Below are 20314 nucleotides of genomic sequence, written 5' to 3'. Positions count from 1 at the left end.
GGCTGGGGCTTTGGACCGTGTCGTGCCTTTGCGGCCTCTGACCCAGCGTAGATCTCAATTGGCTCCCTGGTTCTCCGAGGAGCTAAGAGAGATGAAACGCCGGAGAAGACGCCTAGAGAGTACCCGGAGGTCCAGCCGTTCCGAGGCTGATCGGACACTAGTGAGGTCTTTTACTAAGACCTACCTAGTGGCAATGAGGAAGCGGCGTTCTCGTTTCCACCCTCATTGCATCGGCAGATAACCGCCCGGCCGCCCTGTTTCGGGTGACCCGTTCCCTCCATCAGGAGGGATGGGATGACCCCCTACAGGGATGGGCTGAGGAGTTTAACGGTTATCTATACGATAAAATCGTTCAGCTTCGGGATAGCTTGGACCAAGATTGCGATGATCCAACCGAGATGGCGGAGACACGTCTTGTTGAGGTTATTTGGGATGAGTTTGATTCTGTGGCTCTCGAGGACGTGGACAGGTTGCTGGGGAGGTTGCATGCAACTACATGTTTACTGGACCCGTGTCCTTCCTGGCTAGTGCTGGCTGCTCAGGAAGTGACACGAGGCTGGCTCCAGGGGATTATAAATGCTTCTTTGGTTGAAGGGGTTTTCCCCGCCGCCTTGAAAGAGGCGGTGGTGAGACCTCTCCTGAAGAAGCCTTCCCTGGACCCAGCTATTTTGGGAAACTACCGTCCAGTCTCCAACCTTCGCTTTGTGGCGAAGGTTGTAGAGAGGGTGGGTGCGGCAGCTCCCCGGCACCTGGAGGAAGCTGTCTATCTAGACCCGTTCAGTCCGGCTTCCGACCCGGTTACAGCACGGAGACGGCTTTGGTCGCGTTGGTGGATGACCTCTGGAGGGCCAGGGACAGGGGTTGTTCCTCTGCCTTGGTCCTATTAGATCTCTCAGCGGCTTTTGATACCATCGACCATGGTATCTTGCTGTGCCGGTTGGAGGGATTGGGAGTGGGAGGCACCGTTTATCGGTGGTTCTCCTCCTATCTCTCCGACCGGTCGCAGACCGTGTTGACACGGGGGCAGAGGGCGTCATGAGGCGCCTCACTTGTGGGGTGCCTCAGGGGTCGATTCTCTCGCCTACCCTGTTCAACATCTATATGAAGCCACTGGGTGAGGTCATCAGTGGTTTCGGGGTGAGTTATCATCTGTACGCTGATGATACTCAGCTGTACTTTTCCACACCGGACCACCCCAACAAAGCGGTCGAAGTGCTGTCCCGGTGCCTGGAAGCTGTATGGGTCTGGATGGGGAGAAACAGACTCAAGCTCAATCCCTCCAAGACGGAGTGGCTGTGGATGCCGGCACCCTGGTACAGTCAGCTGCATCCGCAGCTGACTGTTGGGGGCGAGTTAGTGGCCCCAAAGGAGGTGGTTCACAACTTGGGTGTCCTCCTGGATGGACGGCTGTCCTTTGATGAACATCTGGCGGCCGTCTCCAGGAGGGCCTTTTACCAAGTCCGCTTGGTCCGCCAGTTGCATCCCTTCCTTGACTGGGATGCCTTATGCACAGTCACTCACGCTCTGGTTACATCTCGGTTGGATTACTGCAATGCTCTCTACATGGGGCTGCCCTTGAGGTGCACCCGGAGGCTGCAGTTAGTCCAGAATGTGGCTGCGCGAGTAGTAATGGGAGCCGCTCATGGCTCCCACATAACACCACTGCTCCGTAGTCTGCACTGGCTTCCTGTGGTCTTTCGGGTGCGCTTCAAGATTTTGGTTACCACCTTTAAAGCGCTCCATGGCTTAGGACCCGGGTACTTACGAGACCGCCTGCTGTTACCCTATGCCTCCCACCGACCCGTACGCTCTCATAGAGAGGGTCTCCTCAGGGTGCCGTCCGCCAAACAGTGTCGGCTGGCGGCCCCCAGGGGTAGGGCCTTCTCTGTGGGAGCATCGACGCTCTGGAATGAACTCCCCCCTGGCCTACGTCAAGTGCCTGATCTTCGGACCTTCCGTCATGAGCTAAAAACATACTTATTTATTCAAGCGGGACTGGCATAATAGTTTGATTTTAAATTGGGGTTTTATTAATATTCGTAAATATTTTAAATTTAATTTTAATTATTAGCCGTTTTTGTAATTTTGCTATGTTTTTAATTTGTTTTAATTGTACATATTTTGTATTTTATCTCCGGCTGTACACCGCCCTGAGTCCTTCGGGAGAAGGGCGGTATAAAAATTCAATAAATAATAATAATAATAATAAACAAAGGAGTATTAAAACTAGACAACCCAGTTTGTCTACTAGATGCAGAGGGACGATTGTATTAAATGCCAAACTGAACTAGACAAACAGCATTCGCAGATGAGTGTTTCTATCCTCTAACGGCGCCAAGCTCAGATGGCGAACAGAAGAAATAGCATCCTCTGTGGAGCGATTTGGATGGTAAGCAAACTGAAGCGAGTCAAATGCTGGAGGGAGGCTAGATACAATAATGTCCTTTATCACCTCTCAAAATATTTCATAATGATGGATGTAAATGCAACCGGAAGGCAATCACTGAGACCCATAATTGTAGACTTTTTTGGCACTAGCAAAATAACAGCTGTCTTAAAACATGATAGGATCACTGCCTGCTGCAATGAAAGATTGAAGCAGGTTCCTTCTCAGGTTCTTTCTGTGATGGTTAAGCAATTAGGGTTCCTGCCCATCTTCTCTAATTGTTTCCTAGACACGTTGCACTGCATTACAAAATGGGACTAGATGTTCTACACACCTATTGCCATTTTTGTCCCAGTTTGCCCCTTGTTAATTCCTGTAGGCCTGGCGAGTTGGCAAACATGGAGAGTTCATAGTAACACGGATGCAGTAAAGTATCTTGAGAGCAAGGATAAGCAAACATTCCTGAGGCTTTTAGGATTAGCATCAATAGGTCCAGCTCCCCTGAAGAAACAATGGCTTTTGTGAATCACTCACTTCATTCTTTCCTATCTAGTGTTTCTTATACAGTAAGAATCTTTGACAGTTGGGCATCAGGGTTTAGCCAGCAATTGGCTGACATAAGCAGAGGTGTGATGGGAAATAAAGATTGAGACAGACCGCAGTCAGCCCCTGCTGAGTTGTCTGTGGTCTGCCTAGCACAAACCTCTGTATATGTCAGCCACAGTTGCTGGCGAAACATCAAGAAATCTATTTTCTAGATCCTGGTTACAAAACCGTGAAGTCCAGCATTGCCCAACAGATATTAGCCATGAAAGCCTACACCAGTAAACCTTTGATGGTGTTTGAAAAAGCAATCGAAGCATTATTTGACAATTAACTAAGAATATTAGAAAAGTTAAGATTAAAACAGAATATACTCTTTTACAAAATCCAACCTTAATTATAACCACTGGCAAAGACAGCTGCAACTAATGTACTCATTTGAGAACTAATTTATGCCACCTTGGCCGTTCTGTGTGGATTCACGCAATCCATCATTTCCCTCATTTATCACCAAACCATTTTCTGAATGATATCAATTAATTTCAACAAAGGATCCAGTAGCAATAAGATAGAATTGAATGGGGAAAATCTATATTCCTTATGTTATGTTATATTTGAATGAAAAGGTCTAAGAGTCACCAATAATATCAAATGACTGAAGAATATTTTTTGTATTCATAGTCAGTTTCTTCATAATCTAGCAGAACTGCGTACAATCATTGGAAAAAAACACCAAAGTTTGCTATTTGCATCTTTATCTTAATATTATGAGACAGAAACAAAAGATAAAACTGTGACAGCTCACTAACATCACACACATATACAAAAAGGAAATAGGAATTTACTTGTTTTTTGTTAGTTTTAAATGATGAATTGTAAACCACCATCCTTTTAAACATCTCTTGAGGCTGAAAAGAAAGAAAAACAACTCACTGAATCATCAGCTAGTTCATTAGACATGCATCACTCCATGCCTTTATACGCACATGCATTTAAATGTCTTTCAGTTTTACATATTCTATTCATCTGTTCAAAGTTAATTGGAATTACTGGGAAAAACAATCCTGTAGGATGTACATGGTTTTCAGAACTGTGGACAGCAAATAGATGATGGTTTACAAAGGCCTCCTCTTCTGGACTATTCCAGCTATTCTGCCATAGAAAAGAAAGGCAAGAAGCCAGGTAACAACTATTAATGTTTAACTGAATTGTTCCGCTACCTGAGAACCATTAATATCAGGTTGTCCTGCAAGAAGAATCTCGTAAAGGAAGAAGCAAAAAAATAAACCCGACTCAAAGGCAGATATAAGCCCGACTCAAAGGCTTGGACAACTCTCTGCAGTTTTCTTGGCCATCTTTTCAGAAATGGCTTTCCATTGTCTGGGTCTGAGAGAAAATGATTTGATCAAAGTTACTCAGGAGTTTCCATATAGTCTTTTGGCTTCGAAACCAGCACCTTTAGCACCAAACTTCCACACACTCCCAAATTAAGTACCTTCTTGAGGCACTTCTTAAAATAATATTTTTACCATCCAGTCAAAATTTACCTAAAGTTGCCATCACGGAACTTATTCTAATGTACACCTAACTATTAAAAAGCACAAGCATTTTAATTATAAGATCATTTTCAAAAGACAGAAGCACTGAAGCCCTCCCAACCCTATGGTTCTAGGTTAATGAAAGTTTTAACCACTTTGCAGACTTCTGTACACCCATCTAACGATTCAGTGTTAATCTTCTGTGTCTTCATAGAACATATACTGGCATAATGTGTATGAGATACAAACTAAAGAATAACAGTGGCTGAAGCTGTTGCTGACAGTGTAAACATTAGCCAAAAAAATTGTCCAGTTAAAAATAATTGTATTATTTGGAAATATTTCACAATGGTTTACTGAAAATAAATTGTAGCTGTGTTTTCAGAAGCTCATTTGGAATAACTGGATGAATTCTTCATTTTATGCCTTGCATAAAATAGGCTAGAGTTTCATTTCATTAATGTGAGACTGTAATAGAGTCTTAAAGCAAATTCAATTTCTTACAGCAGGTTTGTCCTTATCAGTTCATTTCGTAACATGAGTCTGGAGCGTGCTATGGCCAGGCAATAATATAAGAACTTTAGATTCAGAATCCCATGGCAATGGTAAAGAAGTGAGGCTGGATAACAGTCTCTCAGCAGACGTGTTAGAATAGTAACTTAAGTTAAATGTGCTGATGAAGCTATACCTAAATTGAAACAGTAGCTCATTTTCCTGCTTTCAGCTATTTGAAGAGCTGTAAATAAAATCAGAGGAAAAAAACTATTTAAATTGCAGATTAAGCTCTTTTGATACTGTTTTCATCAGCAAAAATATTAAAGAGGTTAGGATGTGCTATTCTGAGAAAACTACAAGATCTCCAATAATCTGACTGAATTTATTACTGACTTATTATTACTCTCATTCTCTGGAGCCTCTGCTTTGACCAGAGTCTAAGTCTAGCTAATGTGTTCCTTTTGTCCAGGTCCCCTGAAGCATTTTAAAGCAATGACTATCAGTCACCTAATGCAGGGATGTCAAACATGCGGCCCCACGGGCCTGATGCGTCATGTGCTGGCTACGTCCACCCCAGTGATGGGTTTCAAATTTTTTTACTACCGGTTCTGTGGGTGTGGCTTGGTGGGCATGGCAGGGGAAGGATACTGCAAAATCTCCATTCCCTCCCCACTCCAGGGGAAGGATACTGCAAAAATCCCCACTTTCTCCCAATCAGCTGGGATTTGGTAGGCTGAGAATAGATGGGGGCGGCACCAGTCACAGGTGGTATTTACTGGTTCTCCGATCTATTCAAAATTTCCGCAACCGGTTCTCCAGAACTGGTCAGAACCTGCTGAAACCCATCTCTGGTCATAACCCCATTTTAGCAAAGAGAAAAAAAGTTGTGATATGTCACGTGACAACGTGTCACCCTTGAGAGTTTGACACCCTTGACCTAATGGGCTTCCTCCGGAAAGTCTCAGCTAAAGGTCAGGTAAGCTCACAAGGGCTGACCAGCAACGAAATAGGCCCAGGATCCGGTAGATTATTCAAGAATTTATGAAATTTGTAATAGCAATAGCAATAGTACTTAGACTTATATAACATTTCACAGTGCCTTACAGCTCTCTACTAGGTTATTATTGAAATTTTCGTAATAAAAATATATTTTTAAGAAAAGAAGTACTCTTTACATTCCCAATTTAGTTTTTAGCTTTTCATCCTAAATATTCATAAGGACATTTATGGAGTCTGGAAAAGAAAAATGGAATTATCCAACATGGCAAGAGCCAAATGGGGTTTTCTCTTACAAATCAGGCATTGATCCATCTATTAGGAACTCTATCAGAGGAGCAAGCAGTTGATAGAAAGTCTACTTTGATTACTCATGGATAAATTGTCCAGTCATTTGGAATTGGGCAGCATGTCAATTTAATTTAAATTATTATTAATAATTCCTTATTAATATACATTAATTTAATTATTATTTAATGTATGTATTTAATAAAAGCCAACACCAGCTAAGAACTGGCAGCTGTAACTACACATTGTTGTGAACTGATTATAATATAAGTATTTATATATAATTATATACATCATTATATTGTATATATATATATTATATAAATATAATATTGTATTTTGGTAGGCGCTTTTTCCATTGTAGGTGCTTTTTCCATTGTAAATGGAAAAACTGTCCATTTACAAAATTTCTATTTGTCAGTTGCAAAAGGTCATATTGTTTGCATCTACACTTATACTATATCGATACACTACAACATCCCAGGCAGTGGTGGTATTGACTTACCTTAGCTACTGGTTTGCAAATGTGAGCGTGCATGCGACACCTCTGAGCATGCACAGGACCTTCTGCACATGCGCAGAGTGTCAAAAATGGGACGTGATGACATCTGGGCAGGTGGGCGGAGCTTCCTGCAGCCGCTGCTACTGGTTCACCCGAACCGGATAGAACTGGCTGAATATAACCACTGATTCTAGGTACTCAGGAAGAATTTGAATAATGATAGAATAAAAACAAAATAGCGAACGTGGCTTCCTGTGTACTAATAAACGTGTATAGAGATTAGATAGATTAGAGCAAGGGTGTTAAACTGGATTTATTTGAGGGATGGATCAGCATTGTAATTCTCCGAAGGCTGGTCCTTTGATATTTCTAGGCTGGCCCGCAGGCCTTGAGTTTGACACCCTTGGATTAGAGTCTCCAAATAGAGGGCAGATGGTCATCTCTCAGAGATGCAGTAGTAGATATTTCATCAAGCAGGGAGTTGAACTAAAGACCTCTATGATCTCTTCTAATCCAGTGATTCTGATATATACATATGGAAACACAGGTAGAAGTAGAGCAGTGGCAAAATCCAGATTTTTTTACTACCAGTTCTGGGCGTGGCTTGGTGAGGGGAAGGATACTGCAAAATCTCCATTCCCACCCCACTCCGGGGAAGGATACTGCAAAATCCCCATTCCCTCCCCACTCTGCGGCCAGCTAGAGGTGGTATTTGCCGGTTCTCCAAACTACTCAAAATTTCCGCTATCGGTTCTCAAGAACCTGTCAGAACCTGCTGGATTTCTCCCCTGAAGTAGAGTATGCTAGGAAACCTTATTCTCAGTACCAAAACTTCGTGTAGGACAGGGAGAAGCAAAGTTAATGAGGAACTAACCAAGCAAGCGTATGCACAATGAGAATATGATATACATTTGAGCTGCCTGGAGAAGCCTCCCCCCCACCCCCGTAAATTTTACAAGATTAAGTAAAATCCACAATTTTCTCAAGTCTTCTCTCTATTATTACCAAGCCCAGGTGGAAAAATATCTTATCTTATGAAATTAAGCTTAGGAGGACAAAAAGACTGTTCCCTCCAAGCTTGTCGTGTTTATTTAGAACTGTGAAAGGCAGCAGGTGAAGAACAGATGGTGTATTTTTTCCTCCCCAGTCATGTTCCTTAGAAGCAAACTACTACAAAACTAAACATAGAAAAAAGCTTCCATTGACCTCAATCAAAAACTGGAAAATAAATTCAGAATTTATTGCTCCATCATAGAGCCTTCATGAGGCCAGATCTAGTAATATCCATGTTAACAAAGCAAAATATTTCTGATTAAAACTGGCAATTGAAGAATGCAAACCAAATATTTGCCAACTATAGTAACCTTGATATGATATTTCATTAATTATTGAAAGCATTCAAATTACTTAGCTGTACTGTTAATTATAACTGAATGAACTCAATAAAAACAAACCGAAAGTTTACACTTAGAAATGGTAAACCATAATCTGATAAATCTGCTCATTTTTGTAAATTAAAATGACATAATGAGAACTATTTTAATGGGGAACTTTGATCAATTAACGCTTATTTTTTAGGCAGCTCTAGTTGCACATTGGTTTTATGCTAGAATAAATTCTTAAAATGTTGGTTCATTTTAAATATGTTTTCAAATATTTTGCTTTAGAACCATTTTATGGAAATTGAATTTCTCTTTAATTCATTTTTTAAATTAGTCTACACAGATGAAAATAAGATCCCTATTTCATTACAAAGAGTATGGCAATTTGTCTTTTCAGCCCTGGAAACAGAAGCCAAAAGATAATATACTTAGTGCTACATCACGAGGATAATTGCCATTTTTTTTTTAGTTTACTGGTAGGATAGCCTTAAATCACAGATGTCAAACTCATGGTAGCATCACGTGACATATGGGGACTTTTTCCCCTTTCGCTAAATGACACATCCAGTCTGTGGGCCGGGAGTTTGACAGCCCTGCCTTAAATGATATAAAAATGATCCTTCAGCTGTTTATGGAAAGAACAAGAAATGGTCTAATTGATAAATATAAAAAAACCTTTCATTCTATTTTTATTTTCTATTTTATTTCTACATTCTATTTTATTTTCATTCTACTTTTTTGCTTGCATAATTCTACATGGATATTAATACTTAATGCTAAACTTTACAATATAGAAAGCTTAGCTTATTCAGTTTGTAAAACTCCAAGTGTATATGGTATCTTTTATTCTTACTATACTATTTTTCCAAGAAAACTGGAGGGAATTGTACGGATATGATTGAATGGAAAAAAAATTCTCATTATTAGGTCTGCATTTTAAAGTTTTGTTTTATAAACTATTTTGCTTGTAGTAACCACAGGGGAGATGATAGGAAGTGATCTCATATTATGTGTTAGTGGACACACATAAGTTTTGTTGTTAAAGATTTTGTGATGATTGGGTGGTAGAAGAGACAATAAAAGATGGCAACTTTGGGCACCTTGGGTGGTAACAGGAAGAGAGAATTTGGAAAGGTCAGGTGGAAGACCAGGTCTGCCAGAGGCCTTGATTCCAAGCCTGGAATCTAAGAATGCCAATAATTTCATGACTACAATAGGCTGGTACAGTAAGTGAATCTTTTTGAAAATTAATTTGTTTAGTTATTTAATGAAAGTCCATTTGCCCCCTTGTTCCTATGCTAAGCAAGTGTCTGTTCTGTAGCTTCACCCTACCCAGTTGCATTACTTTGTAGACTTAAAGAATTTATGAACCTTTCAAGGGATTTAATATAGCCTACAGAGCAAAAGGATAGTAAAACAAAACAACCACAAGGAGATTATGCAACAAATTCAACCAAAGGCTCAATGTGCAAAAGAAAGTGTTTAACATATTTTAATTTTTCAATACCTCTGAATTATTCAGTGTACATTCAAGCTAGAATCACAGCAAGCAAGCCTGACAGCGATAGTGGGACAGCTGGTCCCCTATACATTGAAAGCATGCAGAATTTATCAGCACAGACTTACCAGAGCTTCTGATTTGGTTGTTGGTCTGACTACAATATTGTGGTCAGGATGCAGCATAATTGGTTTGGACACTACAGGTACAGCTGGATGACGCTGGGCAGGGGAGCCTGAAGTAAATTGCTACAGGGGTTCCAATGTAAGAATGTTACAGAAAGGATGTGTATATTTTATGCAATCCAAACACTCTTTCTGGGTCCTACTAGATGACACACTTAATAAGACGCACTGTCCAACCTCACCAGACATGAATCCCTCAAATAAGTAGATCCTATGGGATTCAACTTTTTTTACTACCGGTTCTGTGGGCGTGGCTTGGTGAGTGTGGCAGGGAAAGGATACTGCAAAATCTCCATTCCCACCCCACTCTAGGGGAAGGATTCTGTAAAATCTCCATTCCCACCCCACTCCAGGGGAAGGATACTGCAAAATCCCTATTCCCTCCCAACCCCACTAACCTGCTTTCCAGTTCCATTCTCCTGTGCAGGGCAACAAAAGGAGACCCGGCTGATCAGGAGGCAGCGAATAAATTGGGGGCAGGGCCAGCCAGAGGTAGTATTTGCCGATTCTCCAAACTATTCAAAATTTCTGCTACCAGTTTTTCAGAACTGGTCAGAACTGGCTGAATACTACCTCTGGCCATAACATAGGTGTAACCAGCATCTTGAACTGCCCTCGAAAGCTAGTAATCAGTGCTGTTTGCTCTGGGTTGGCAACACAGTATTTTCTTTTCTACCCTCTAAATCAGGGGTCTCCAACCTTAGTAACTTTAAGACTTGTGGATTTCAACTCCCAGAATTCCTCAGCCAGCTTTGCTGGCTGAGGAATTCTGGGAGTTGAAGTCCACAAGTCTTAAAGTTTCCAAGGTTGGAGACCCCTGCTCTAAATCACATCTGCCAATAAACAACACTGCTCACTGCTCACCCTGACTCTTGGACTACACTTAAGACATTACCTAGCTCTTCAGTAATGTATAGACAAAAAAGTAATACAATTTATAAAAATGCTTCCATGCAGCATAGCATGGAAAAATGATGACATGACATGACAAAGTAATTAAAACACACTTACGGAAAGTTATAAAAATAAGAAATACTTCAGAACAGTATCATGTAAGGTAAAAGACACAGTGGAAAATATTTTCATATCCTGATAACGTGAATCAGCAGCAGCAGCAGCAGCAGCAGCGAGTTGTGAGTGCCACAAAATATATATTCTATATCATACCTTTGGACTGGAAAGGTAGGTCTGATTGCTGCTTTGTGCATTAACTGGACTAATCTTTCTTTCTTTGTAGTTTTTCACTTCCCAGTTATCCAGGGAATTTTCTGCCCCGCCAGGCTGAAAATTGTGGCAGCCAGTTTTTCCATCCAAATGAGTGGACATTGGATGATGGAGAGTGCCAACAGTCTGCATGGAAGGATGAATGGGTGGTGGAGATGGTGGCGGCAAAGGAGGTGGTGGAACATGTGCCCAAGGAGATGGAGAGGACGGTGGAATCCATGAAGGTGAATTAGGTATTGGCACTGATCCCTTAGTAGCTGGAATATTTGGTGGAGAAAACGGGTAAGCTACTGAGACTACAGACACTGTATGAGGTAATGGAGGCAGAGGTGCTGGGCGTTTTGAAAGCTTGCCAGTATCATTTAAGTTGATATCATCAAGGTCAGTGGTATGGAGCTGCAAGCCGCCAGCAAACCTTCGCACAGATGTAGCAGAAGCAGAAACAGCAGGACGTACACTTGTTTTCTAGTATGACAGATTTGTTTTAATGCAGCACTTGTTTAAAATGGCTGAATACAACTCCACTAACAATAACTAGGCTCAAAAACCCAAATTCTGCCCAATTCCTATAAAACAATCCTTATTATGGGAGGCATTTTGTCTAGTTGTTCAACACCAATAAATAAGAATTTGTATTAAAGGAAACTGTTATGTATAAGACAACTCCTATAGCCCAAGAAACTTTTTAACAAGCCAAGGCAAACAAAGGTGGCAAAATGTACAGAAAGTTGGAGCTTCCTATGGGGTAGGGTGCAGCCTTCCTTAATCTATCCTGAGGGCAAAGCTGGCCTCTGCTTTCTTGTCAGCTAAGAGTTACTTTGTTCACTACCACCCACCATCCTGGTAGGCATACAAGGTACAAAATGGATGGCCACATGCATCCCATGAGCCACAAATTTGAGATCTTTGATCTAGATCATTCCTAACAACATGATGTGGGTCTTTACTGAATTAAAATGGATTTCTACATAAGATCTGAAACATTTTTTCATTATAATAGCCTGATAAAACAAGTGATTTACTACAGATCATACTGCAAGCTACACCTTAAAAAACAATTTGTAAGATTACAAAACGAATATTTTACTGGGTGGGTGAGAATCTTATTTTACCTCAGGAGAATCATTCTCCACCGAGGAGATTTGTTCTAAACGTGTTTGACAGAGCTTTTCCACCCAATGCTGAGTCTTTTCTGATTCTTCTAAATCTTCTCGTTCAGTCTCAGACACCTGAGAGTTGTAGCATAATTTTAGAAGAAAATTCAAGAGTTTACATTTATAGATTTATATTCAAAGGCACACTTGAAATACATTTTGGCAATAAAATGTGTGCAGATCTAAATATTTTTGTAATTCATCTACTGCAATCTCAGCAAATTCCTGAACACATCTTCACCACATATTAAAATTGGCTGATTGTTAGATTTGAATTGATACATTTATTTCAAGAAGGCTCGCTGAAATAAATGAGGTTATATCTAAGAGTTGCTCAATCAATTTCTTATCATTCAGTGATTTACAACTGAATGTTTGTAAGAATCTGGCACTTTCTGGAACTCTTCCAGTCTCATGTCATTAATTATCCTTGGGGCAGATTGGAATACAGTAGAAACCCCAAATATATGACAGATACCTGGTTGTTTGGTATAAGCAGCTGTTCAAATAAACCACTATTTTAGAGGTGATATTAAAGTGCTCTGTCTATATCACACATATAAAACATCCTTTGATCACATTTATCAAATATTGATCATATATATGAGTATGGTCTCCACTGACCATTCTACTAATTCCTGTGGTAAGCAAAGAGACAGTCCAACATACTTCATATTCCAAGTAACGAACAGAAGAACAATTATCATCCAATTCTCCAAGCATTTATTCCTAGGGAACATAAATGTATGACTACTTATGTCTGCCAACCACTTATTCTTCCCATTTGGTGAGAATTACATGTGGGAAAAGCAATATTAATTTTGAAATATGTAAGGAAGTCACAGGGGAATCCATTTTCAGAATAGAATATATATAGGGGTCATGTTCACACAATATGGCTGATCTATTTAATGAGATGTCCATTAAATTAATGGTCTTGGGTTCATTCATATACTGCACTAGTGAATGGCTGTTTGAAGAAAGGCCAGGAGATTGTCACTACATTTTTCTTGGCTGAACAAACCCAAACCTCTGGAATGGTACAATCACACTTGGAGGCAACATGTCATATATGGAAGGATTTGCCATTCTACTCTTTGTACCTCTTTTTATCCCAAATAGCAACAGGTACGTTTGTGTGTGAAAACTGAAATGGTAATAGTGAGTTCCTATAACAGCCCTGATTTTCTCTAAGTCTCTCCTTCATTCAGATGAACAAAGGATGATTGCTAGAAAGAGGGAAAAACTTGCTGATTTTCCTATATCATTCAAACATCTGGAAAGGGAGAGTTTTATTCCCTGTTGTCATGGAATCTTTCCACTTTACCAAAGTCTTTTGATATACAACACCCAAAAAATTATAGCATAGTATTCAATACACCCGCTCATAAGTGTGGAAAGATTTGTTGGTCTTCCAATGAATCTAAATGCCAAATCAAATACATTTCAGAACCATGTAATTTTAATCATCTTACTAAGGAACTAGTTCATTTTTACATACGGTAGATGGTTTGAATTGTACTGTGACATTATGTTACAATCTACAGCTTTTAACTCATGTTCTCCATGCTTTGATAGGTGTCAGGTTAGTTAATATTCAATCTCAATAATGCATCTAAGTATAGACATGTTCAAATATAAGTCCATATCTAAATACCCAGGAGCATGCATGTTTTTTTACTCTTTTTATACAGAAAACAAAGGTATACAGATCACAAAGAACATACCTCTTGAACCAATCGGCTGATTTTCAGCTGTTTTTCTCTTTCCAACTTCTCTTCTTTTTCCTTGAGAAGTTTTAGCTCAAACTCCAGTTGCATTTTGCTTTTTTTCTGTTCACTAAGACTGTCACTTTTTGATTTTTTTCTTTCTTTACCTTTCTGGATTGTTGTTATATTAATATTAATTATACATGTATACTACTAATGTGCCAGAATTTCTCCTAGAAAACTGTGACACAATCATCCAGTTATTAAAGCAGCAAGACATAAAAACCAGCCTCATTATGAGTAAAATAAACATGAAGTCATCAGCTTTTGAGAGAAATCTAGAGATAACAAGGTTCATGCATACTTGTTGTAAATTTCCCATTACACTGATCTGACAAAAATATCCCCAAACTCTACAGTTTTGCATGCTTTTAAAGAATAGGTCCTCATATAAATAATGGAACCATTCTATCAGGCAATATAATGCATAATGCCGAAACGATAAAGCCACAAATTGCACAAAGATCAAAACCAAAACCACACAACACAACAGAACCCTTCAATGGATAACAAATTATTTATTTGGAATTTCACTGAACTGCTTAAATGTCTGTTCGATAACTTTAAGATAAGTTAATAGAAGCCATTGTTTCTAATGGACTTAACCGAATTAGCTTTCTGGAAACCAATGTCTATTATCTTAAAAAGAAAAAAATATATTTGCCACTTAGAGTCAGATGACTGAAATGGCATAAACCAATAGGGTTTACTTCCAGATAAGAGTATTTGCATTATTTACAGTTCTGCACACCATAAGGGATAACATATTTGTGTAGATATAAAGTATACTAGATAGTAAGATAGTGGATTTTTATTCACACAGAGGAGTGCTCCAGCCTGCCTTCCTTTAACATCCCCTTGCATTATTAAAAACCTATTCTTGAGGAACAAGGTTCTGCCAATTAATGTGGGAGAAAGAAAGGGAAGGCACTGTTATGGGATAATTTGCTCAATTTGGGACAGGCAAGGACTGGAATGCTTTTCTACACAACAGGTTTAGATGTAAACCATTATAACACATGCAGACCCTTCCTTCCTTTCAATCTTATCAAGATAACCCTAACTTCATGAAAATGCACATAGGTTCAAATGCGATGATCACAGCAAACTTTTCAAAATGTTCAACATTTTTCTACCTTGCGAATAGTAGGAAATTTTCCCTCATACCGATAAAACCATCCAAAAGCTATATGTATGCAAAGGAGAACAATGCATTATAGATACTGTATTTATATCAGCAGATTACAACATATAACCCATATAAAAGGATGAAAATTATAGCAATGGAAATATACATTTTTATCTTAACTTTGAAATAGCTTTAAATAATAGGCAGAAGTCTCTTCTTCAGATTATGAGAGTTCTAGCCACTTTACTTTCATAATCACTTTGGACACAATAACTTTCATTTTTATTCATTTTCATGATTAGTTTGATACAAGTGCTTTAATCCAAGTATTATAACTTAATTTTTTAGAAGCATACTGCATGATATTCTCTAACTAAAAGCTTTACTAGTTATATTGATACAGAGCATCTGTTTGGAATTGCTGTTAGCTGGTGTACACAGAAATCATACCTACTGGAACTCTTTGTTTGCAACAATGTACAAAATACTAATTTGGAAAATTAAAAGAAATATGATCTCAGAATGGGATGATAACCCAACATACTTCTTTCTATCAATAGCAGGAAAAATTCAGTTGTTATTTTTCTACACAACATTGCACTGAATATTAATTTGGTTTTTTAATGGATAAATACTGGATAATTGCTGATATGGAAAAGAATTACTATTTATCCTAAAGGTATGTTAAGCTTACTGGTATTTTGCCAGTTGTATATCAGCTCAATACAATAATGTTTTTTTTTCAAGCTTTAAATGGCATTTATACAATATAAAGCATGGATGTAATTTAGTAAGACATCTCCATGTATTCAAATATCTTCCATCCCTTTAAAAACTACATTATATATCTTCAGTTCTAGATGTTCATCTTATAATTAAATTACAATTTCATATTTGGCTAGTCACCTGGATATTAAAAAAAGGCTGGTATTTATTCCTTGGATACCAGGTCCAAAATCAAACTTGTTAATTAAGAAGACAATAAATCTTTTTGATAGCACTCAAAACCTCACTTTTAAGTAGAATTAGTTGAAGAAGCTCTTTTATTTTTGCTAGTTCTTCCTAGCTTCTTCTTCCTTGTTAAAGGAGATTAAGCAGCAGGGTACAGACAAAGGCACTGTCTTAGTTTTCTGATGACAGAAAACACTTAATTTGAACTATTCCTTGATCTCAGCTCTGTTTTCAGTGGTAATGAGACAGAACATACAAAGATCCCATGCAGGGCCATTTCATATTTTCTTCTTTGGTTGAAAAATCATACGAAGTTATATTGGCTAGCACAGCAAATAAATATTAATGTTTTCCTTAATGTGAGAATTACAGGAAATCACAGAGAGCGTAGTGCAGTCCAATTTTAAGAGTGATTGTCAGCAAAAGGGACAGTGCAGGCAGTAAGAAAATCAAGTGAACTCAAGGTGCTACAGCAAACCTGTTGGCTTTCCTTCAGCTTCAATCCAGTTGTATCATTTGATGTAGACTGATCAAATGCAGTTTCCTCTATATCTACTTGAGAAAGAAAGGAAGAAAGAAATAAAGGAAGAAGAAATGACAATTCTTTGCCAGGAGGATGGTTCTCATGAAAGAATTAAAATCAAAAAGTCTGTGAAGAAAGTAGGCACATCTAGGAATAAGATGAGTTCTGTCTTCTTTCATGCTTTAGTTCTATAAACTGATGCTCTGTCCTGGGATGCCATGCAGTCCACTATAAATTGATCTGAAATGCCAATTATTTATGTGTCCCAAGAATCATACAATAGCAGTTAAAATGAGTCTATGTACTTGGACATCGAGAAATATGGATTTCCAGAAATTATTTCCTATTGAAAAGCAAAAGAAGGAGCACTCATTCTTCCTTAGTTCATTGTATTTTTTTGTTTTCTTCCAGAAAAGCTTTCAAAATGCACAGCATTTAATAAAAGTAACAGAGAGTGAGACAGAAGAAAAATCAATAACTGCCCTAGAGACTCACTTCCACAGCTGAAATCTCTGGCTTCTCCCCATGCTTACAGTTTGAGAAATGCACTGTGCTGGAATTAATGGAACATATTTCTTACACATAAGAATACAACTTCTTACTTACATCGATGTTTAGGACGAGGTGGAGAATGTACTTCTGCAATTACAGTTTTGGAAGCCTTTAGTGGTTCTTTATGACCCCAGTCTTCCTCCCACTGCTTTTTGAACTTCTCTTCCTCAGCCTTTATCCTGGAAAAGAGGAAAATACTGCTCCTTTAGAGAGTATAGGGTGAAAGGGCATGATAGAACCACCTTAGATTAAATATAGTCTAGACCAGTGGCAATCAACTTGGTCCCTACCGCCCACTAATGGGCGTTCCAGCTGTCATGATGGTGGGTAGAGATTTTGTCCGATACTGAAGCACTTTCCTTTTTTTTAATTTAATTGACTTTTTAAAAAATTTTCATAGCATTATTTAAAAACATTTTCATTAGGTTTTCATAAAATTCCCTGTGACAATTTAAATTTCTGAAAATATATTATTTGTATCACCCATGCATAAGTTTAGTTCACATTATGTAAGTGAAAGTAAATGACGCTATAGTGCGACTGCAAACAAAACAGCCTCATCCCAAAATAGCTTGCACATCTCCCCCACACCACCCAGCTGTAACAGACAGAGGTGGTAGCTGGTGGCCCCCTCCCATCAAACCCAATCCGTGATGCGCGAGAGGCATGCGCAGACAACGATACACGGCGCATTACTGTGGAACCGGTACGCAGTTAGAAAATTTTACTACTAACAGAGATACAAAAGTGGGCGATAGGTATAAAAAGGTTGACTACCCCTGGTCTAGACTTAGATATTAGTCAGTCTCTGGACAACAAACCAAATGGAAGCATTCCTTCTTTTATTGTAAACCATCAGGAGACTTAGAAAGTTGGTAATTAAAAACATTAACAACTCAATCAATATATAAAGCAACTATTCTGAGCTTCATGACAGAAGAAAGTTGTGCTATAAACATACCAAGCAAGGCTGATTTTATTTATTTTGTTATTTCTCACTTATAGCTAACAAAAATGTCAAAAGCATATCAAAATAAATTGCATAACACAGTCAAAATTAAACATTCCCAATCCTTCTGATTTCAGAATATGCTATTTAAGTAGGTACTTAACTTTTCAGTTCAAAAGCTTTAACTGTGGCTAGGTCTATGATAAAAAATACTATCCTGACTTAGTTGCTTGGCCTTTGGCTAGTTTTGAATCGGAACAGGAAAGTGAATCTGCAATATTTTAAATAACTTACATTGACATGGTATTTAGTGTTTATATATTTCTATACTGCTTCCCATAGAAATGCATCCCAAAGATATTTATCGATAAAGGAGAATATTTGTAGTTTAGGGTTGAAATGATGGGTTCCTGGTGCTCTCTGAGCTTAGTTGTTTTCTTGAAGACATTTCATTACCCAAAGTAGGTAACATCCTCAATGCTCATCATCATCACTAGCACTAATGATGTTACCTAGTTTGAGTAATGAAATGTCTGCAAAAAAAAACAACCAAGTTCGAACAGCACCAAGGACCTCTCAAAGTAATGTATGCAAATGTATAAAATAAAATAATGAAAACAAAATTTAAACAACATAAAAATATATCGAGCAAATTAAAGGAAAAACAAAAATGAATAGCTATTCTAAAGCAGTGACTTTCCAGCAAATGCTTTTGCAGAATTTGGTCTGGCCTAAGTATTAAAGTGTTACATACTTCCCCTGCAGAAATTTCTCACTCTTATTTGTCAATCGGTATAATAAATTCAATAATCTCAAGTGAGAAGCAGCAGATGAAAATAGATTCCAGGCAATCCAGTATTTATTAATGCATAATTAATAATGATGAAGTGAAAATGGCATTTGTTAAAATAAAATTGAAATTGACCTGCAGAGAAAGAATATATACGATGGGCAGTTTCAACATGCTGATCCCAATGGGCACTGAGAATACTGAGAACAGCTCCTCACTTCCATCTGAGATCCAATCTACCAAAATAAATTCCCACAGATTCTCAAGAGAGGCTCTCTGCAATGCAGAGAACCAGACTTCAGTGAAAATCACAGTCCTGCAATTTGAGATGAAGAATGATCCCATATATTCCCTTTCAGAGCAGCTTAGGATCTGAAGAAGTGGCCAAAGGTAGATATTTCCCAAGCACACTTCCTTACTCTCCCAAGATCCCTGTATGGATCAAACATACTCCTGAGACTAATTTTGTGAGGAGAAAAAAATGTGTGGGTTGACATTTTCCTCCTCAAAGCTAATCATTACTGTGAAACTTTTGCCATGATTCTGCAGGGGGCATTTTTGGATGTACAGTAGTGGCCAAAATTGTGGAAATATTTTGGGAAAAGTATATTTTTGAGGTTTAATAACTAATAACACCACTTTTTTGGGGAGTTTCAAGATAATCATATTCCACTGCTGGAATGGCCTGGGAATAGCCCAGACCTTAACCCAATTGAAAATCTATGGAGCCGACTAAAGAAACTTGTTAGTCAGAAGTGACCCAGCAATAAAACCCAGTTAATAGAAGCAATCATTCAATCTTGGTTTCACATTGTAGCAGCTGCAGAACTAAAAGATTTGGTTCACTCCATGGAAAGATATTGTAAGGCCATAATTCATGCTAAAGATTACCCAACTAAGTATTAATTTATGTGATAATTTTTGTATATCTTGTTTTTTCTACATGTTTCACTTTTCTTCTTTATACTGTAACTGCTATTCTAATAGCAAATCAAGCATTACATTCTTGATTAAATTATCTTTCCATTGATATATACTACTCCAAAAACAAGTGGTGTTATTAGCTACTTTTAGAAAATACTTTTCCCAAAAGGTTTCCACAATTTTGGCCACTACTGTAAAGTGTCTAGGAAAGAAAACTTTACCCTTCTCTTATCTTCTTCCCCTTAAACCATTCTTATACCTATTTACCCAATTTTAATCCATTTTAATTAATTAATTTTGAAAAGCGTCACTTCACTTATTACTCTGTTATTACTCTGTTGGGGAATTCAACAGATTTAACTGAGGTGGGGATCATGAGCCAAAACTGACTTCTGGTTGTAATTGTCCCTTTCCTACTATACTGCACCATTTGAGAAGAGGTAGAAGGCATGGATGATAATCTGGCCTTTAACCAAACAATTCTTGACCTGCCAGGAAGAATTATTATGGCTCATTTAAACAGATATTTCTACCAC

The 20314-nt window shown here is 38.4% G+C and overlaps 1 protein-coding gene across 1 annotated transcript in view; it reads right to left on the bottom strand.

Moving 5' to 3' along the window:
- Positions 1–20314, bottom strand: part of USH1C (USH1 protein network component harmonin) — a 52823-nt gene that overhangs the window by 8854 nt on the left and 23655 nt on the right. Inside the window, exons 14-15 of the mRNA XM_058165053.1 lie at positions 17170–17294; positions 16519–16595 (exon numbers count right to left, since the gene is read on the bottom strand). Coding sequence (XP_058021036.1) covers positions 16519–16595; positions 17170–17294 — 202 coding nt within the window. The remainder of the gene's footprint in view (positions 1–16518; positions 16596–17169; positions 17295–20314) is intronic.

This window comes from Ahaetulla prasina, chromosome 1 (assembly GCF_028640845.1).
Source record: "Ahaetulla prasina isolate Xishuangbanna chromosome 1, ASM2864084v1, whole genome shotgun sequence".
Lineage (NCBI taxonomy): Eukaryota > Metazoa > Chordata > Lepidosauria > Squamata > Colubridae > Ahaetulla > Ahaetulla prasina.
The sequence above is the reverse complement of the archived record's forward strand: the minus strand, read 5'-3'. Positions and strand labels throughout refer to the sequence as shown.